Here is a 19,701-nt window from a genome sequence, read left to right as displayed (position 1 = left end):
GATGACGGATGTGGGCAAAATGCTATAGTACCACGAAGTATGTAAAAATGTTCACTTCGTCGAATAATTGTATATATCAATAGAAAATTGTAAAAATCCATAAAAATCTTCACTTTTTATATACGAAAGACTTGATAGGCATGATAGGTTTGGGACATCTGGGGACACCACTGATATATACTATATATATCAGTGGGGGACACCCTGTATAGTAATGTACTTCGTAGATCGTACAACAGAGAGCAGTAATAACTATGTTAAATATTTCACAAATGGCCGCTTTACCAGAAAACAATGTACATATTCTGATCGCGGTAAAACCAGTATCGTGTTCTCTCTTCTGTTGTGTAAATTTGATTGTTTCGTATATACAGGTGTGAAAAATTAGTGGTATGCTGTCTCTAGACAGTAATGAAACTCATCAGGATGAGGTGTGTAAACTAATTAGTAATTTCAAACTGTCACAAACATTGGATTCCCCTTCTTTTAGGTTACATTATAAATATACATCTTTCTTTTTTTATTTTCGTGGATATATGTTTTAATATTTGTAAACTCATTTTATATTTAGAAAGAGAATCAGCTATGCTATATATTCGTATCTTACGTAAAAAAAATTTCATTTTCATATATTTGTGTTATTCTGACAAGACGACTTTCTTTTTGTTTGTTGTGAAAGGAGAGACTTTACCGTATCGTTTCAGTTAGAGTTCGATATACGACATTTTAAAAATTGTTTTGTAGGAAACCACTAGCGAAAATGAATCGGACGATTATCCAAGGATACCTATCCACATGGACGAACCGAAAGAATGGACTTACACTATGAGGAGGCACATGCAGGTATCTCGGATGTAGTTGGCAAAAGAGATGTGTACTCGTAGAAACAATGCCGAAAGGTTTATATGTTTGAAATTAATTGATTACCTTATATTAGGAGGTGGTACCTAGATTATACCTTGGTCCATACAGTGCTGCTAGTCGTTCAAAATTACAATCTTTGTTAGAACATGGTATAACTCATATAGTGTGCGTTAGACAAGATATAGAAGCAAATTTTATAAAGCCCAACTTTCCCGACAAATTCAAGTATGAAACTCTCTAACAAATCTTTAAAAGAAAAGATATATATATATAACGCACAAACTTGGAATTCTATATTAATAAGTGACGTTGCAGGTATCTTGTTCTAAATATTGCCGATACAGCAACCGAGAATATTATTCAACATTTTCAAAAAGTTAAAACGTTTATAGATGAAGGTTTAAGCTCCGGGGGTCAAGTCTTAGTACACGGTAACGCTGGAATATCAAGGTCTGCCGCATTGGTTCTGGCGTACGTTATGGAGACGTACGGATTGTCGCAGACGTAATGTCCTGAATGTGTAAAATTGTGCACAATAATTTCACGTGTCCATTAAGGGGAAACACTGAAAGAACATATTTTTTTAGACGGGCATACGCGATGGTGCAACAAAGAAGGTTTTGCATAAATCCTAACGAAGGTTTCATGACGCAATTGAAAGAATACGAACCGATATACCAAGCGCAAAAGACATTGAGAAATGGTCAGCAAAGTTCAGTGAAACAACGAAGTAAACGAACAATACATCAAATGGATACCGAACGAGTAGAGGATAGATGCGACGAGATGGACAGTTGATATTAATTGTGAAAATGTTAAAAATCACTGAAAGACTTACCTTAAACTAGATGAAAGCCGATAGACTCTTAACGAGACAGCAAGACATGTGGTCATGTTCGAAAAGATACCTAAACATGCAGAGGTACATTGTAAAATCAAACGAAATTGCTAATATTAATATATAGAGATTATAAATTTATCGCAATACACAAATGTATCTAGTTAAAGTGATCGTTTATTTAGGTAACCGAGGTGTTACTAGCGTTCGGTGTTCTACCTATATTTTTTACTATAGCACATGCTAATAGACAGTGAATAATTCTTAAGACACACGTTGTCGTAAATAGTAGTACTAATTTTTATTTATTCAGCGTGCAGGCTGCATACAATTTATTACTCGCTTACAAGAAGAATGCAATTAATGTTTGTAAGCTCTTCGCTATTTATTTCGTCGACTACAATAAACATTGTACAAAATTTTTGTATATCATGTACATTGAAACACGGTGCAGCTTAAGAAACATGGTAAACAACATTTTTTATTACTAAGTTTTGTATTTATTTCATACAACTTTTGTAAAATACACAGTTTTCTTAAACATGAGACTGCTATATGTCAAATTAATGCCACCTATACAATTTTAGTGGGGATCATCATGCAAAGTATGTCCTCCTTGTTTTCATTTTGAAGCTCCAACTTCATAATCAAAGAGAGCTACAATAATCGTTGTTCAAATGATTAGTTTAGACAGCGAAAAGGAAAAATCTTATTAAGGATACTTAATATCGAATTACCTGAGGATAAGATTTCAGCACTGGCATTGTATTTGTATAGTGAGATTGTGTACCCTTAGCTATGGGACATGTGATTCCCAAAGAAGGAGTTTCGCAAGCATTCGCATTTGGCAATGCAAAAGCTACAGGTTCATCCATGATAATTCCATGTACAACTGCCACTAGTTGTGATACATCCGTATCTGTAAAGAAAATAAATATAAGTTTCTTGTATTCTGAATAATCTCTGCTAAAAGAAATTCTCGAGAAACCATACTAACCGACTGAAAACTCTATATCAATCGTTGCATTCGTGTCGCGTACTAAATCGCAAACTTGTTTGGACGTATCGCATCCACTCAAAGTTACGGATTTAAGGGTCCCAAGTTTCGAGCCTGTATAAAAGAAAACAAATAAGGAGATACTTATAAGGAACACGTCATCCGATTCAGTGTTCGGATATAATCCTATTAGCACTAATTGGATCAGTCAATGTTCGTATACCTAAACGTTGTTAAATGTTGCTGCTCTTGCAAGCAAGTAAAATTCTGTTTTTTTCTTTTGGTCAAAATATTGCGATCAAATTTCATAATATCAAGACGCATTGTTCGTTCGATTATTATATCGCTCTCGATGGATTTATACGAACGGCAGAAACAGTTTGTGTTTCATTGTCAGTTTCAGTTGTTTACGTAAAAGGGTGCCCATATCGACATAAGAAAAAATTACTAGCAACAGCCATGACTTTGAACTTCGTTTTCCGGATGCAAACCCCTCTCCATTATTATTGAAATCGTATGTCATTACTTCAATTGTACGTTATGCAACCTATAATTGGATATTGTGCGGTATGAGCCACACAAAATTATGAGCTGAGACTTTGAGGAGTGGGAAGGGATAAGCCTGAATTTAAGTATCTGTACGATACATTTGATTCTGCCTGTCAGGTGTATAGATAACATAATTAGCATAACCTATATATATAGACTGCGGATCTTTATGCATTTATATGGCTCCTGAAAATTTTCGAAAAATGCTAGAATGTAAAATTCGACGGAGTTTAAATAGAACGATTTTTGTTTCTTTCAAATCTACAAAGGCTGCTACCACCAAAGACAAGATTTTATTTGATTCGTCTTTCTTGAAATTGGTCTACAAAAATTGCAAATTGCATAAACATCCGAGATGTTCAATTGTCAAACATGAGAATCGTCATTATTATATGATAAATGTTTTGGGGGTTAGAATAAAGAAAATATTTTATTTACAAAAAATATATCCTTTAATGAATATGTAAGTGGATTTTTAGAATTCACTCGCTAAAAAGATACTAGGTAACCAGATCAATACCAATAATTTTATTACATTGCAAATTGATGTATTGGTTCGATTAATTTTTCTGAAGCGAGCGAATTATCGAATGCGGGAATCAGGGTAAAGGTTAATACCTTTTTGTGTCCCATCCTCATCCGGTTATCGGACACGAAACAAACTTTTTAGAAATTAGAGCTTAGAAATAATTTAGAAATTAAAAATAACATATGAAGCACCTAGTAGTACTTTATTTCGAAAAATAAAATCGATGTTTCCCCTTCGTATGTAAATCAAAAGTATTACAATCATTTTTGTTTAACACAAGATATATAGCAAACATTTGTTAGAAACCTTATTCCCCGAGACAACGCAGTTTTTCGTTTCCGATTATAGAAAATTTTATTGTACCACGGCGTAAAAAAAGATTGATTAATTAATTTGTCATCACAAATTTCTTGTGTCCGGTAAATAGGACCAAAACTTCGGATTAAAACTTCGTTGATATTTTTTTTGCTTTTGAACAAAACCGTCCAGAAAAATTTGACGATACAGAAGGAAGGTTGATAATTAATCGTTTATCACAAATAATGCAAAATAAATTACAGAATGCCTACGACTACGAATTAATAAAAAAACTTCTTTTTCTCACAGAAAAACATTTTTTCATAGTTTTTCATGAATATCTCGTAAACTAATGGAGACCCGCCATTGAAATTTTATATTCGGGGTTTTCTCCCTGGTCCTCGCCTTTCCGAAAAATCGCAGCGCATAAATTTTTGTTACCACAGTACAACCCTATATAATTATAGATAGTCATTATTGTATTCGGTCAAATACAAGTCTGTTATCTGCGATACAATTAAATTCATGACAAAAGCAATTATTAAGCAACGAATAGATAGAAAATTTTTGATAACAAGCGTCAACAAATTATTCCAAGTTGATTAAAAATACAAAATGATGCCCTTAACCGATATATACATAGACATATATACATATGTGTATATTTATCATTATCAGACGAAATACTCTCGTGTATCGCAAATAAGGCTTTTTTCAGAACAGGAAGACAATGGATGCATTTCTTTCACTGTTTTTGGTAATTATTCAGAAGTTTGATATTTGCATGATATACTAGAATTCGCGCGATCAGTTCTACGAGACTTCTTCGAACTATCCACATACATATTAGTACACTTGTTCAAATATGAATACATAATACGAACCCCGACCTAACCCCAACGCGGAAATAACTAAAATACGAATTCAACCATTTTTGCCTTAACTTTTTCAAGTTCTGGAAGACCTTAGTAAAGTAAAAGTTTTATTATTTAAAAAAATGTTCTTATAAGAAAGTCGGTACGCATGCAGTTGTGAAAGGGACTGACAGATCCATATACATATATAGATTACTATTCATCAAGTGGGGAATGTATTCTATATAGAAGACTATGTTTTGATTGTACCATAAATACACACGCATAGACAGAATTTCGCCCCCCCCCCCTCACCATCATATATCTATCTATGTGGATATGTGTAGTGAGAATGAAAAAGAGACATGATGAGTGAAAGGCAAAATGTATGAATTTAATTCGATTAAACGAGATAAAGAGATAGATGAGTGCGCACGAGGGAGCATTTTCTTTTTGGGCAGTCGTTATTTAAACATCGTTTGTATTTCATCCAATATACTAATTGTTACGTCATTAATAATTCCATCCAGTGTTTGAACAATATCCAAAAATGATTAATAGACAGCGGATTTTATGCATTTATGACAAAAACAAGTATATATAGACGTAATTTAACACAGTAATAACTAGACTGCTGATGTTTATATGCGTTTATGGCTTCCAAAAATGTTCAAAAAATGCTAGAAAATAAAATTCCACAAAGTTTAGTATGATTTTCATTTATTTCGTATCTATGCAAAGACTACTACCACTGAAAATCAGATTTCACATGATTCCACGTTCTGTGAAGCCTAGAAAAATTGAAAATTGCCTAAACGTCCGCAGTCCGGTAATAAAATGTTATTTGAATTGACGGTTATATTATTTTCAACCTATTAATAAACGTATTAAGAAAGAAAATCAATTTCTGCTCAACGTTTGTTGCAATTTAGGTAGACAATTTTTATTCTGCATAAAGATCCGCTGTCTAATTTTTATGATCTGAATAATTACTCTGTTTTTTTTCATATCCACAAGTAACTTAACTCTTAATTGCTTCGCGCATGATACTTATACAGTTTGAAAACTTTAAATTTAGTGTTTCAAGCATAAACAAAGGTATGTTGACTTCGCTAGCAAATATTTATTTCGCGTTGAAGTTTTATTCGATAAAAATTCATTTATTTAGAAGAAAGATTTATTTAAGTAATTGAAAGTTATAATTGGACTATGTAAAATCGTGAGATCGAATATAAATTACTGTAGACTCGGAAGAAACAGATAATTCATCCGAAAATAATATGAATGATAAGAATATGCTGTATATTTTTTTTTATTTTATAATTAAAATATAAGCTTACCGCAGTCGTTGACTTCGATAGCTCGACATATCGATGGTAAAATAAAGATCAGAACACAGGGGAGAAGAATCGGAGCGATCGTTGGACGCATGTTGTTCATTCGACCTCTGAGCGGGTAATAAACTATTGCGGAGCGGTCTCCAACGAAATAAACATCGGTCAGCGATCAACCACGTTTCGTGGTTTCGAGTCGCCTCGCCGACTCTGTTCTTAAGTTACGTGTGTATTATAAGTACACGTATTTGGGTATTAATCATTCTCGTCAAGGGTGATATGTTAATGAGGAATCATTCTCCTCGATCAAAATGTAATGTATGGAATATATATTTAAATATGCAATCAGTTGAACTAACTACACAATACCTAGCACCGACGAAAACAAAGAAACAGAAGAGAACTCGAACGCGACATTACTTGCAAAACAGCGTAACTGATGAAACGCCCCTTATACATTATACAGGGTGTTTACCTACAGGTGGGAGAAAATTTAAGGGGTGATTCTCGACGATAATATAAGACGAAAATGAAGAATAAAAAAATTGCGATTTCGGCTTCGTTATTTAGTTATTAACAATTAAAAATCCGCCTAAAATGCTGCAACACTTCTAACAAAAGTATACGTTGCGTACGTCAGACAGGCGCGCGACAGTCTCGTATCAAGTGACAAACGCATGCATACCTTGGTTCTCATTTGGGGCCCCAGCGAGGTGAAAATGTTTAAAAAATCGGTGGACGACATTGAACCTACCTACTCGTTAAAATCCACAAGGGCATTTCTAATATCCGCCCTATGGAATTATCGAGTAGAAGGGGTCAATGCCCTTTCACTTTTAAATTCTTCTCAAACATATCCACAAATCCTTATCCTGCACTATAATTGTTCATAACACCGTACCTAATATACTGGAATAAACGCTCTAGCACTATTTACAATATCATACACACGCACTACGAGTTTACAGAGAGTACAAGTTTACTGAGGGGAATGAGGAGAATGTAAAGAACTGGTAATCCTTTAATGTTGAAACACTGCACTTTATTGAACTTTATACTTTATTTACGTCGCGAGACTCGCTCACAGACGGATGCTAGCTTGAACGGACGATTCTTCTCGCACGCGTCGAAGATTTCCGTTCGCAGAAATCACACGACCTCAAGATGTCCGTTCCGTCTGTGAGCGAGTCTCGCGACGTAAATAAAGTATAAAGTTCAATAAAGTGCAGTGTTTCAACATTAAAGGATTACCAGTTCTTTACATTCTCCTCATTCCCCTCAGTAAACTTGTACTCTCTGTAAACTCGTAGTGCGTGTGTATGATATTGTAAATAGTGCTAGAGCGTTTATTCCAGTATATTAGGTACGGTGTTATGAACAATTATAGTGCAGGATAAGGATTTGTGGATATGTTTGAGAAGAATTTAAAAGTGAAAGGGCATTGATCCCTTCTACTCGATAATTCCATAGGGCGGATATTAGAAATGCCCTTGTGGATTTTAACGAGTAGGTAGGTTCAATGTCGTCCACCGATTTTTTAAACATTTTCACCTCGCTGGGGCCCTAAATGAGAACCAAGGTATGCATGCGTTTGTCACTTGATACGAGACTGTCGCTCGCCTGTCTGACGTACGCAACGTATACTTTTGTTAGAAGTGTTGCAGCATTTTAGGCGGATTTTTAATTGTTAATAACTAAATAACGAAGCCGAAATCGCAATTTTTTTATTCTTCACTTTCGTCTTATATTATCGTCGAGGACCACCCCTTAAATTTTCTCTCACCTGTAGGTAAACACCCTGTATGTTAACTTCGCTTCAATGAATTGAACTCTGTATAGATAACTCGTGCAAATATTTTAATGTATCCCAGATTACATTACTTCCCTTTCCGTAATATGTACCGGTAAACTTTCGAATTTTGCGCGCAACCGATATAAATGCAATTGAACAGTATATATAGATAAGGATAGGATCGTTTAATTAGCAAAAGTCAATGCGAATATTTATGGTACTGCTGACACAGCTATTTTCTTCAATACATTCTAAACTAAATATATGTACACGATATCTAATATAATGTAAGTGCGTGACTTTAAGATTGGCGAGTAAAAAGTATTGATAAAATTTTCGGTCGTTAAAATATTCAGAGCAATTGCGTCGAAGCATAAATTTTCAAAATCTATACAAGATTTTCGATAATGGAAAATATGAAAAATATGTGTACTGTTCTACGAATGGGACGTCCTCGTTTATAATACATATACATGGTGCTATGCAGATGTATATATATATATATACATATATATCCAAATTTAGTTCCGAATGTACCGCTAGCTGGCGTGGTTACCGACGGTACCTCTGTCGGTAACATTTGGCTAACAGTTTGAGCGTTTTGCTACTGTTACGTCGCAGTGTGGTGGGATTAGGGAATTCGCTGGGTTCGGGTGCCCGTGGAGCGCTGAAGCACTCTGCTCGTGGAAGGTCTGCAGAAAATAACTTTGAACAATGTAATGTAAAGAAAAAATAAAAATAGACTTTATTTAATTGAAACTTTTAGTTGTTGACTCTATGATCTGAGAAATCTATCTGCCTCGTATTTGCCTCGTCCTGAAGTTTTATCTTCTTCCAGCATCCATTTCCTTAGCCAATAGGAAAATTCGGATCTTCCAGCTGGACGTTGATTCGTCGGGTGGCTCGTCTTCGGTTGCTGCTCGATGGTGATTGGTGGTGGAGGTGCCTCAATAGCGCGCGCACGAGAGTGGGGTACACGCGAGGGTGAAGGCCCGTCAAAAGGAGGGTCGTGGGACCGAGCGAGAGAGAGGTCCGAGGGAGTTCCAAGAGGTCCTTGACTGAGATTTACGACTTCCCGTCCTTGACCGATTCTAGACTTCGACTGCCTATTTATGCGAAATTGGAGAAGCTCCTCCAAGAGTTACATGACTTTACCCAAATTCCTCGATTAGTCTCGCTCATCTGGTTTCGTCAAGGATCTCTGTGGAAACCTCTTGTTTCCCTACTTATTCTAAGCCTAAGCTATCGTGCCCGAATAAAGAATATATGTATATGAAATACGCGGCTTTGACCTAAACGTTATGCTTTATATTCAAATTTCCCTCTCAGCGCCATTAATCGAACCTATATTGCGGTACGCTGTCGTAACTATGTTCGCGTGATCAACGGGTCACGCTACACTGCGCTACACTACATTCTGTCTGTCACATGGACATATTTAGGAATAAATGGTCTGTCACTTACAGTCACTTATCTCTAGCAGAGAGTATACTCTAGTCTTGAGAAATCTATGGTTGATTTTTGAGAACGTGGGAACACGTGGGAATCAGTCAGTGGGAATTGGTGGGAATTGGTGGGAATCAGTGGGAATCAGTGGGAATCAGGGAATCGTGGGAAGTGGGAAGGGGACATGTACGTTGATGTACACACACATAGTTTATACAAATTTTTTCATTGTAAGTATCATATTTTATCTCGATAAGTGTAATACTAACTGTGAAAGAGTGTCTTTTTGCCTCTGAAAATGTATTAACACATAATATTTAAATTACATTTTCGAAACGTGCTTGAAAAACGTATATGTATTTACTTTCACGCATGTATTTACAAGCATAGAAATATGTATGAATAATAACACGAAATTTGAGTGGCGTTACAAGAAAATAACCATTAACTACTCAACAAATAACATAAATACACACTTAACCAGAATGTCAAAGTCAAGAAAAACTAAAACAAGAAGGGACAGCGAATCTCTAGATGTTAATGCTAAGAGAATCAAAATTTCAGAAGAAGATGACAAAGATACAGAGGATTGTGTAGCAAGTACAACTGGTACAGCGCTTGTGGATATTTCGGAAGAGTTGTTATCGTTGGAACGTAACTTGACTACCGAGTTAGGAAAATTTACGTTTCGTCTACCCATAGAATATGTTTATAGTCCTCTTGAATATGCGTTTAATATACATTCCATGTATGTGAAAAAATATTGCTCTACCACGAAAAAGATCCTATTTCTTGGAATGAATCCTGGTCCATGGGGCATGTCCCAAACCGGTGTTCCGTTTGGGGAAATAAATATGGTTCGTGATTGGTTAAAGATTTGTGGACCAGTTGGAAAACCTGCCAAAGAACAGCCGGATAGAAAAGTGACTGGATTTCAATGTACGCGTAGCGAGGTCAGTGGAAAGAGATTGTGGGGACTTTTTAAAGAATTGTGTGGAAACCCAGAGAACTTCTTTGAACATGCGTACATACACAATTATTGTCCTATTGCGTTCATGGATAAGAAAGGACGCAACATCACACCGTCCGAAATAAAGGTAATATATTACACGTGCAAATGAATTTGGTGTCTTTTTCTAGCCGTATTTAGCTTTTATTCACGAAGGAAGCTTACGAGATTATGTTACAACGTGGTCACCATCATTTTGTAGTACTTTTTCCTATCTAGTTGGAAGATTATAGATGCCTTCCTGGAAAAAGGATGGTGGTTTCCTCGCTGTGAAATCATTTATGCATTTTTCTACCTCTTCAATGGATCTGTAATATTCCCTGGAAAAATTCTGTTAGAGGAACCTGAACAGATGATAGTCTGTTGGGGCCATGTCCGGAGAGTATGATTTGCATTATACAAATTACTCGAATTTTGAAAAGGCACCAAACTTATTTGCATACCTAATAAAATTACGTGTATTCCTTACATATTTGATATTTGCAGGGAGCCGAAATAGCGAAGGTGCATTCTGCTTGTGATAAAGTTCTGGCTGATATAATTCGACTGCTAAAAGTAGAAATTCTTATTGGCATTGGTATATACGCAGAGAAACGTTCGCAGCTTGTAGTACAATCTCATAAACTACCTATCAAGGTGAGCATGAATACTAAACCTATTCATTGTTTTTCTTATCAAAATAGATAATGGGTCTAATTATGTTCAGATTCTATGTTTACCTCATCCGAGTCCGAGAGCTGCGAATAATAAAAATTGGAGCGAAAAAGCAACAAAAAAGTTAAGTGAGTTTGGATTACTCGAATGCTTTACGAGTTAAGTATATTTATTAATCCAAAAACACTTTAACAAACAAGATTCTGTTGATTGGACTGTGGCTCGTATGTAAAAACCTTTGCGTGTCTTTTCGTTACTAAAATATTCTACGTATTTATGCGAGTGTTCTATTTATCTAATACCTAAAAACATCATTTGAAAATTTCTAAATATTACAACACAAAGTAACATGATGGACATATTGGGTTGGATGGATGTTGCATTAGAAAAGGCGAACGATTCGTTAAAAGCAGGAGAAGTTCCTGTTGGATGTTTGTTTGTATACAATAATGAAGTGATTGCTATAGGTAACAATGCCGTTAATGAAACGCATAATGCGACTAGACATGCTGAGCTAAACTGTATAGATCAGGCGTTGGAATTCTGTGAAAAGAAAAATCTGAACTACAAAAATGTTTTGACTAACGTTGACGTTATAGTCACTGTAGAACCATGCATTATGTGTACTTCAGCATTGTATCAACTGCGTATACGTAATATCGTGTACGGCTGCGCAAACGATCGTTTCGGCGGATGCTTCAGCGTTTTTAGCGTACCAAACATTTATAATTCAGAAACAAAAATAATTGGTGGCGTTAAGAGCGATGCAGCAATGGCTTTGCTGAAAGAATTTTATAAAGGCACAAACCCAAATGCACCCAAATCAAAAGTGAAGAAAGATCGCAAAACAAAAAAGTGTGACAATTTAGTGAATATATAATTTTGAATGATTCTAACTTATTTTTCTTTTTATAAGATTTTAATGAATGAAAGTGTGGATTAAAAGATCGCAAAACAAAAAAGTGTGATAATTTAGAGAGTATATCATTTTGAATGATTCTAACTTATTTTTCCTTTTATAAGATTTCAATGAATAAAAGTGTGGATTGTAATTTTTATTTTGACACAGTTCGAACGATACAATACATAAATACAAAAAGAGAAGTCTTTTTAAAAATTAGAATAGTATAAGCAGTAAGTATTCTAAATTTTTTGTACTCGTTTATAAATATCTAAAAGCACTTTTCTAATAAACTGTGATAAAATGATTTTAGTTTAAAAGTATTTACGAACACCACGAGTGGTCTATCTCACATTTTCCCTGGTACCATCTGACTAATAACTGATTTCTTAGCGTATAATCTTTGAGCACCATATCTTTCGTCTAAAAATAATAATGATTCTTTGTAAGGAAAAGGATCAATTACAATAGTACTCTTCCGCGAAGACAACTTACTATTGGTGGTGGGAAAACCCTTTGAAAGTCCATTTTATTTTGCTGCTCGTTATAACTTTGGGATAAGACGAGTTTAGTTTCAGTCGTGAAACATGGTTTACAAAGCTGACATTCTACATGGAAACAATCGTTACACTTTGCACAGAGTTCTGGCAGAACCACTAAATTCTTGTCAGCTACCATCATTTCATCCTCTACTTGGCTTCTAAAAAAAAGAGTAAGGTAAGTTTATTAATTAATCAGTTTACATTGAACTTTGTATTACGTTTGATCTTAGATCACCACCTTATTTTCAAGGAATCTTTTCTAATTCTTTGTCCGACACCGACTAGAGCGAACAAGTTATATAGAACTTGTTCGTAAAGCAATTGATTTGGCGGATAATGCGCGGAGGATAGATTTGGAGACATATTAGCTTCCATGGTGTACACGTTCAGATTCTCGTCGAGAGCAAAATCGAACCGAACTAGTTCGAAGAAATTTCTTCCGCTTCCGTAACGTTTCGTAGCTTCTTTCATATATCCTTCCTTTGCCAAAGTTATTTCTCTTATTGCTTCGTACACACCATTCCATACTTTCTGCGAATCACTTCCCTGCGATCTTACGTAAGCATCGAACGAATCTTTCATCGAAAATCCTAAGTTAGCGTAATAATGCTTTAGGGAAGGAACATTCCATATCGGCAGATAGTCGTCTCCGACTACATACTTGTCTAAAACCTCTGGATCAAACGGATAATATTTGATGGGACAGAATCGAAACAATACGTCACCTTTGTATATGTATACTCTAAGAGGATCGATCGAAGTGATCACAGTATACACTCCAATATCGAACTTGTAACCATCGACGAGAAATGGTCGTTGTAAAAATTCTTGCACGAACGAACCACTCGCCGTGAGGTTTATTTCGCTCGTATTTTTCACTTTGATACCCCGATGATCATTGGATTTCTCCACAAATATCTTTTCAGGATTCTTGTCAGCAAATTTGAAGAACTCGTCCCGCTGTTCCGGCAACTTGAACGCCGGAAGTATGTACAGTCCTTCAGTTGTCGACAAGTCTACCTTGTTTGTAATATATCCACAGCCAGGAAAATGATTAACTCGCTGATGATCTTGTAATTTACTTAAGTTGGAAGATAGGATTCTGAATGGATAATCATGAGCCCATAATAAGTCCCAATTTGAATTATTCTCGGTTCGTTGGAAACCTAAACGGTCCAGCACAGCGAATACGTGCCTCAAGTATCCAGTATCGTTGCTTCTTGCATATATCCTGTACACTGGTCTCTTTTCTTGTACTTTGATTATTTTCGTATGTACTCTTATTAAATTTTCTTGATAATATAAATAGGCGAAGAAGAGACAGTACAAAATTATCGGAACTACTATGGAATATAGAAAAATCTTTAGAAGAGTCTTCACTTTTAAACTCATAAATTGAACGCAGACCGTACGATCGGGATCCTGCAATTTCGAACGAATTACTTGACACACTTTTTAGATGTATTTATTATGTCGTATGTATAGATCGTATATATAGTACGAACCTCGGTCTCATCCTTTTCTTCCTGTTTCTTCTTGTCGGACATGATAAAACATACGATTCTAGTATCATTTGTCGATGCACTTGCGACTGAGGGTGATGTGTATTTCTGTTTAAAACGCTAAGTCGTAGCCAACGAAAGTACCGTTGCAATTACCCCCGCTATATCGTTTGTCTCTCAAGTGGGACATGCATACGTGAAAACCGGTTCGTATTCATAGATCGTATACTGTGCCCTCATTTTTCCAAATTTCTAGTATATACATCCGTAAACGATTATTCGTAAACAACCACACCCTTTTATATTTTTTAGCATGATACAGAAACGATCGAAATAAAAATAAATAGATAAACTCATATACATTAACAAATACTGTTTTGTTATTATCCCAGCCAACCAAAAATCTAAATTTGGTCGACCTCCTGTGCGCGCATATGCCGAGCTAGTGTCGACCGTAGGACCAGAGTTTGGACATGGGCATGAGGTCGGCATCAGGTCGGCACGAATCGGCCGAATGTGCCTTTGTGGCAGCACTGTCGCACTGATGTACCGCATGCCGAATATCGTTTTACAGGTGAAACAAACAATTCCAATGCCGCTTTTGCAAAATTCACATGTTTTTCTATAAGCGAGGGTGAAACTAATATCCTAATCGCGATATGGAGCAACAAAAAATGAGTATACACATTCGGAGCTAATATCCCGTACATTACTACCGGGCCGGTATATAAGAGAAATTGGCGAAACTCGGTCGCTTTAAAAGTTGAATATTCTTCTATTGGCCTCGGGCGTCTAGAAAAATCAGATGGACAGTACTTATCGAGTACTGCCATTCGCGCGGAGATGATAAAATCATTTTTATTTATCATCTTTAAAATATAAGTGTATTCAATTAGTTGAAATTGAACTGTAAAGAAAATTGTACGGCAATGCAAATTTTAGATTATGTCTCTTGCAATCGATGCAGACAATTTTTATTTCGCATAAAGATCCGCAGTCTAGGAAAAATAACAAATGTGAGAAATAAATAAAATTTGTATTTTTTTTTTCGCCAATTTCTCTTATATACCGGCCCGGTAGTAATGTACGGGATATTAGCTCCGAATGTGTATACTCATTTTTTGTTGCTCCATATCGCGATTAGGATATTAGTTTCACCCTCGCTTATAGAAAAACATGTGAATTTTGCAAAAGCGGCATTGGAATTGTTTGTTTCACCTGTAAAACGATATTCGGCATGCGGTACATCAGTGCGACAGTGCTGCCACAAAGGCACATTCGGCCGATTCGTGCCGACCTGATGCCGACCTCATGCCCATGTCCAAACCCTGGTCCTACGGTCGTCCAAAATTAAGCCAATCGGGACTTGAGCACCTCCGAGCGTAGATTGGACAATGATTTGCCGATCTGTGCCCTAGGCACGGCTTGCCCAAGGCACGCCTGGTTAGCTGGGATACTATGCATTTGATGTATTTGAACCATACTTGATTTTTGGGAAAGTTAATAACAATAATATATTATAAAAGATTTACGAACTTTTTATATGTATAGAAGCTAACATAACGTTTAACGTTTAGCGCTGTAATTATTAATATTTCCTCCTTTCCAATTTTCGTGAATTTATTAAAAATATCTATATTTATTGTTTACTTGTTACAAGAACAACCTAAATTCTATTATCAATTTTTAAAATCTATATAAATTTACACGCAGTACACATTAGGATATTTGTAATTATAAAACATTATCTAGATGATATAAACTTACATTGTCTAATGCCAACGAATAAATTTGAATAAAACAATGTGATATTATATATGAAAAATTATCGATCGAATGCGTTCATACTGAAAAGTATTCAAATTTGAGCGGAAATCGCATACAGCGCTCCATTGCGCAAACGTGATGGTGCACTGTAATTGCGTTTCCTGTCTTTCATTCCGTTGAAGTGATACAACGAGCATCTTCTTGTCGAAGAAATGGGTTTTCAAAACATTTGGTACTCGCATCCGCGAAAATACGGTCAGGGATCTAGATCCTGGTAAGTACTATCACGATCTATATTATTGTATAATAATTGTAATTGTACTTTACATTAATAATTTACTCGGAATATATTTGACCGCGTGTTGACATCGTCCACGTATATTTCTCTAATTGCTCATACATCTATTTGAGCAATTATACAAATAACATCAAAGTATACATCATAGTATCGAAATCGACGTACGTGTTCATTAATTTATTTTGTAAAGGTAAAGTATTTAAGTTCCACACGCATTGTTACTCATAACCTAAAAATTGTGTTATTGTGAACATTGCTGTACAGGGTGTTTCACCAGATATTACCATCTCGATTTTCGTCATTATTATTATTCGTAGCGAAGAATGTTTATATAAAGTTGATTTTCGAGGTTGAAAAAATTATTTTGTAATAGCCCAATCCTTTCCGAATAAAACAAAAAAAAAATGTACCCCAATCGGACAAACAGTTCCAGAGATAAAAATTCGTAAGCGAGGCCCGTTTCGCCGAAATGGGCAAAAATTGAAAACTTTGAAGGCCTAACATTTCTAAAAAAATTCGAAACCGGCAATGGAATGACCCCAATACTTTCCATTATAAATCCTGTTGAAATAAAATAATTCACTTTACAGTCGTGCTTGCGCCAATAGGCATGGATTGATCCGCAAATATGGCCTGAATATTTGCAGACAGTGCTTCAGAGAATATGCAGCTGACATTGGCTTCAAGAAGGTATAGTACCATATTATGCTTCCAATTTTGAAATACTTGTTAACAGATAGCGGGGATGTTTATGCAATTTTCAAATTTTGTAGAGAAATTTGAAGAAAGTGGAACCAAATAAAATCCTATTTTCATTGGTAATAGCATTTGTAGATTCAAAATAAATAAGAAAATCTCCAGCACTTTTGAAAATCTTTATAAGCCATAAATGCATAAAGATCCGCAGACTACTCGTTAATATGTTACATATTGAAACATTCGCCACAAGTATCGTATTTAATATTATACATTTTCTATTTGCAGCTGGATTAATGAGGAAATAGAATACGGGCATTGAAAACGGGTCGAAGCAACTACATTCAGATTCTATGTATAAAATGGAAACATCTTTAGTATCACAAAAACAAAAGTCGAGCTTTACATTACATCTGCATTGATTGTATGAACTGGAAGATAACAAATTTGTATTGTATTTAAATCATGAATACAACAAAAATATAATTTTATTTATATTACACCCTTATATAGTCGTATGCTGTTTATTTCTCTCACGATTATAAAATAAAACAAAGCAACGAATACCAAATTAATATTATTTTATCACAGTGTTCATTGGTAATATTGATATCTATGAAATATTGTTCTATATAATTACTATTTAGTTAGTTAATGATTATAACTATTATACGCGTAATATAAACTATTCTTTAAATTTACTGGAACTGCTACCTTTAAAAAATATTAAAAGAATCGAAATTACTTATTTTCTCATAATCTGCGATTTTATCTTTTTCAAATGATCGATGTTTGTTTACCATTTTCACTCAATGTATATACATATGTATACGTATACTGATTACATTCGAAACACTGTCAGTTAGAATTAGAACTTATTTTTGTGAAAAAAGAAAAGATCAAATATATGTAGTTCAATGATTATAATAATTGTCTATTTCACCTAAATTGATAATTAATTAGACGCCCATATATGTATAGCGGGGTGAATAGATAACAGTTCCTATCTTTTTAATTAACGACAAAATTAACATAATTTCATATAAATTTGCGTATAAAATGATTTAGACTACAAATAAAGTTGATTTATCGTCTAAATGAATAAATAGTGTTGGAATCTGAAGTATCACCTATATCACGAGAAGTATATGATTTAGCAGATTGGAAATTGGGTATACGGAAACCATAAAACATTTTACTTGTCGATGATTTAGTCCTACCGGTTGTAGCGTGCCTGTAATAGTTATCATATAAACATAACAACAATCAATCTACACATTCTTTATGTTCTTATATCCATATTTTCATGCGAATATGTTCTTGGCGATCGGACCAGATCGGACCCTATTGGTTTCAATTTTCTATTTATAGAGTTTACTGGTGTGGACGTGTCACTCATACTGTTCATTGTTGTATTACGCATTTCCGTGGACATGAGTTTCTTGCGCAGTTCTACATTTTCCATCTTAGCCTTGTTGTATTTATCCTTAAAATATTTTGTACTTTGGCTAAGAGTGTAGTAATGGGCTTTCAATGATTTGTATTTCTTATCCTTAAATTCAACACCATTCGATTAGTCATACTATAATGTGCGATGTATCCATGGAAATTGTAGAAACTAACCAATTCCAGGAAACGTTGCATTACAATTTTCATTTGATAATCTTGGAAACCAAAAATTGTGTTCAGCAATTCCAGTCCTTCCTTAATCGGTGTAAAAAAGTTTTGCACTCTGGATAGGGAAGGTTCTTGTAATTCTACAGAAAAGCTGTCCACCTTTTGGCACTGAGGACACTGTTTCTCTGCTGCATTTGGAAACATTATAATTTGTAGACATGCAGTAGGAATGTTTATGTATTAATACATATATGGTGTCCCATTTAACTTGGACATTTATTAATTTCATCTCATGATAATCAAGGTCAAGACAAAGCTAATAACCTTAAATATCATACCTTTATATGACCATGAGTACCAATTGTAAGTATATATATATGTAAATATTACATATGATTGCAAAAGTTTGTACCCTATTTGAAGATAAAATTCGAGCGATTATATTTCAAAGTAAAAGTTTTATTAATCAATTATATAGTCACCACTACAGATTTCCTTTATAGTATTATACTATAGAATTATAGTATTTTACTTATTCTCATTTCTCTCTTACCCGCTTGAATACACTGCTGACAGTATATGTGACCGCATTGTGTTAAAGAAAAAGGTTGTTTTCCGCTGTTAACCGTGGCGTAACACTTATTACAAATGTAACTCTCCATGATAATTGCAAATTAAAAATATTTCTGTGATTGAAGAGAATTTTAGCGAAAATTCTTGTTTTTTACGAAAGCAACGAAATGGCGGTAGAGAACTTTGAAATAGTGGAGGCGCGTCAATTGTGTTCTTTCTTTCATAGGTAAATATTTAACCGCGGCTTCGAGGCTCTTTGAATATCAAAGTAAAGTATTAGAATTTAAAGAAAAGATTACATCTGGACAAATTACAATACAGATTTATAAACCAGAGTTTATTATTGCCGGCATTCGAATATGGACAAACAATTGATTCGCGTCATCTTGCGACGGGTGCGCGGGAACGGAACAGCGCCAATCGGCGACAGAGAAGCAGATATCTAACAATAAGAGATATAATGCAACAATACGTTGCTTCAGTTGCTTTGCGCTTACCTGTACACTGTACACTATTATTGTGTTGTAAATTATCTTATAAAACCGATTACCGTATTTTCTGATTATATTATAAGAAAAAATATGTAACATTTATGTTATGCTTATTATTTATTAAATATATAACACCTCTACATTTTAGAAA

The 19,701-nt window shown here is 34.9% G+C and overlaps 7 protein-coding genes across 11 annotated transcripts; 4 read left to right on the top strand and 3 right to left on the bottom strand.

Moving 5' to 3' along the window:
* The first annotated feature begins 248 nt into the window (after positions 1-248).
* On the top strand, positions 249-2,248 carry LOC143218300 (serine/threonine/tyrosine-interacting protein). Its single transcript, XM_076443421.1, has 5 exons — positions 249-431; positions 745-843; positions 938-1,089; positions 1,180-1,368; positions 1,452-2,248. The coding sequence occupies exons 1-5, from the start codon at positions 393-395 to the stop codon at positions 1,660-1,662; spliced, it is 690 nt and encodes a 229-aa protein (XP_076299536.1). The 5' UTR covers positions 249-392; the 3' UTR covers positions 1,663-2,248.
* On the bottom strand, positions 2,220-6,473 carry LOC143218301 (ecdysteroid-regulated 16 kDa protein). Its single transcript, XM_076443422.1, has 4 exons — positions 6,269-6,473; positions 2,700-2,813; positions 2,440-2,621; positions 2,220-2,359 (listed from the first exon to the last, which is right to left on the bottom strand). Exons 1-4 carry the CDS (start codon positions 6,366-6,368, stop codon positions 2,276-2,278), a joined length of 480 nt encoding a protein of 159 aa, XP_076299537.1. The 5' UTR covers positions 6,369-6,473; the 3' UTR covers positions 2,220-2,275.
* Positions 6,474-9,464: 2,991 nt separating this feature from the next.
* Smug (Single-strand-selective monofunctional uracil-DNA glycosylase) lies at positions 9,465-11,356 on the top strand. Of its 4 annotated transcripts, none has more exons than XM_076443611.1 (4): positions 9,476-9,730; positions 9,985-10,597; positions 10,996-11,145; positions 11,216-11,356. In XM_076443611.1, the coding sequence occupies exons 2-4, from the start codon at positions 9,986-9,988 to the stop codon at positions 11,324-11,326; spliced, it is 873 nt and encodes a 290-aa protein (XP_076299726.1). In that variant the 5' UTR covers positions 9,476-9,730; position 9,985; the 3' UTR covers positions 11,327-11,356. The 4 variants fall into 4 exon arrangements, 3 of the variants coding, with proteins under 3 accessions (XP_076299726.1, XP_076299725.1, XP_076299727.1); XM_076443612.1 differs by having other exon boundaries at positions 9,486-9,730; positions 10,376-10,597; XR_013011064.1 differs by lacking the exon at positions 11,216-11,356 and adding an exon at positions 10,729-10,891 and having other exon boundaries at positions 9,465-10,597; positions 10,996-11,137.
* Positions 10,376-15,263, bottom strand: Ttll15 (tubulin tyrosine ligase-like 15). The gene is made up of 4 exons (XM_076443607.1): positions 14,112-15,263; positions 12,845-14,028; positions 12,560-12,764; positions 10,376-12,487 (listed from the first exon to the last, which is right to left on the bottom strand). The coding sequence occupies exons 1-4, from the start codon at positions 14,151-14,153 to the stop codon at positions 12,389-12,391; spliced, it is 1,530 nt and encodes a 509-aa protein (XP_076299722.1). The 5' UTR covers positions 14,154-15,263; the 3' UTR covers positions 10,376-12,388.
* LOC143218448 (tRNA-specific adenosine deaminase 2) lies at positions 11,513-15,200 on the top strand. Its single transcript, XM_076443620.1, has one exon. The coding sequence runs from the start codon at positions 11,513-11,515 to the stop codon at positions 12,041-12,043; it is 531 nt and encodes a 176-aa protein (XP_076299735.1). The 3' UTR covers positions 12,044-15,200.
* Positions 15,264-15,990: 727 nt separating the features above from the next.
* Positions 15,991-17,377, top strand: Rps29 (ribosomal protein S29). 2 transcript variants are annotated; one of them, XM_076443625.1, is made up of 3 exons: positions 15,991-16,149; positions 16,764-16,863; positions 17,158-17,377. In XM_076443625.1, exons 1-3 carry the CDS (start codon positions 16,088-16,090, stop codon positions 17,164-17,166), a joined length of 171 nt encoding a protein of 56 aa, XP_076299740.1. In that variant the 5' UTR covers positions 15,991-16,087; the 3' UTR covers positions 17,167-17,377. The 2 variants fall into 2 exon arrangements, with proteins under 2 accessions (XP_076299740.1, XP_076299741.1); XM_076443626.1 differs by lacking the exon at positions 17,158-17,377 and having other exon boundaries at positions 16,764-16,869.
* Positions 17,340-19,284, bottom strand: LOC143218447 (uncharacterized). Its single transcript, XM_076443619.1, has 3 exons — positions 19,040-19,284; positions 18,493-18,674; positions 17,340-18,421 (listed from the first exon to the last, which is right to left on the bottom strand). The coding sequence occupies exons 1-3, from the start codon at positions 19,146-19,148 to the stop codon at positions 18,152-18,154; spliced, it is 561 nt and encodes a 186-aa protein (XP_076299734.1). The 5' UTR covers positions 19,149-19,284; the 3' UTR covers positions 17,340-18,151.
* Between the last annotated feature and the right edge of the window lie 417 nt (positions 19,285-19,701).

Source organism: Lasioglossum baleicum, chromosome 19 (genome assembly GCF_051020765.1).
Source record: "Lasioglossum baleicum chromosome 19, iyLasBale1, whole genome shotgun sequence".
NCBI classification, from domain to species: Eukaryota; Metazoa; Arthropoda; class Insecta; order Hymenoptera; family Halictidae; genus Lasioglossum; species Lasioglossum baleicum.
The sequence above is the reverse complement of the archived record's forward strand: the minus strand, read 5'-3'. Positions and strand labels throughout refer to the sequence as shown.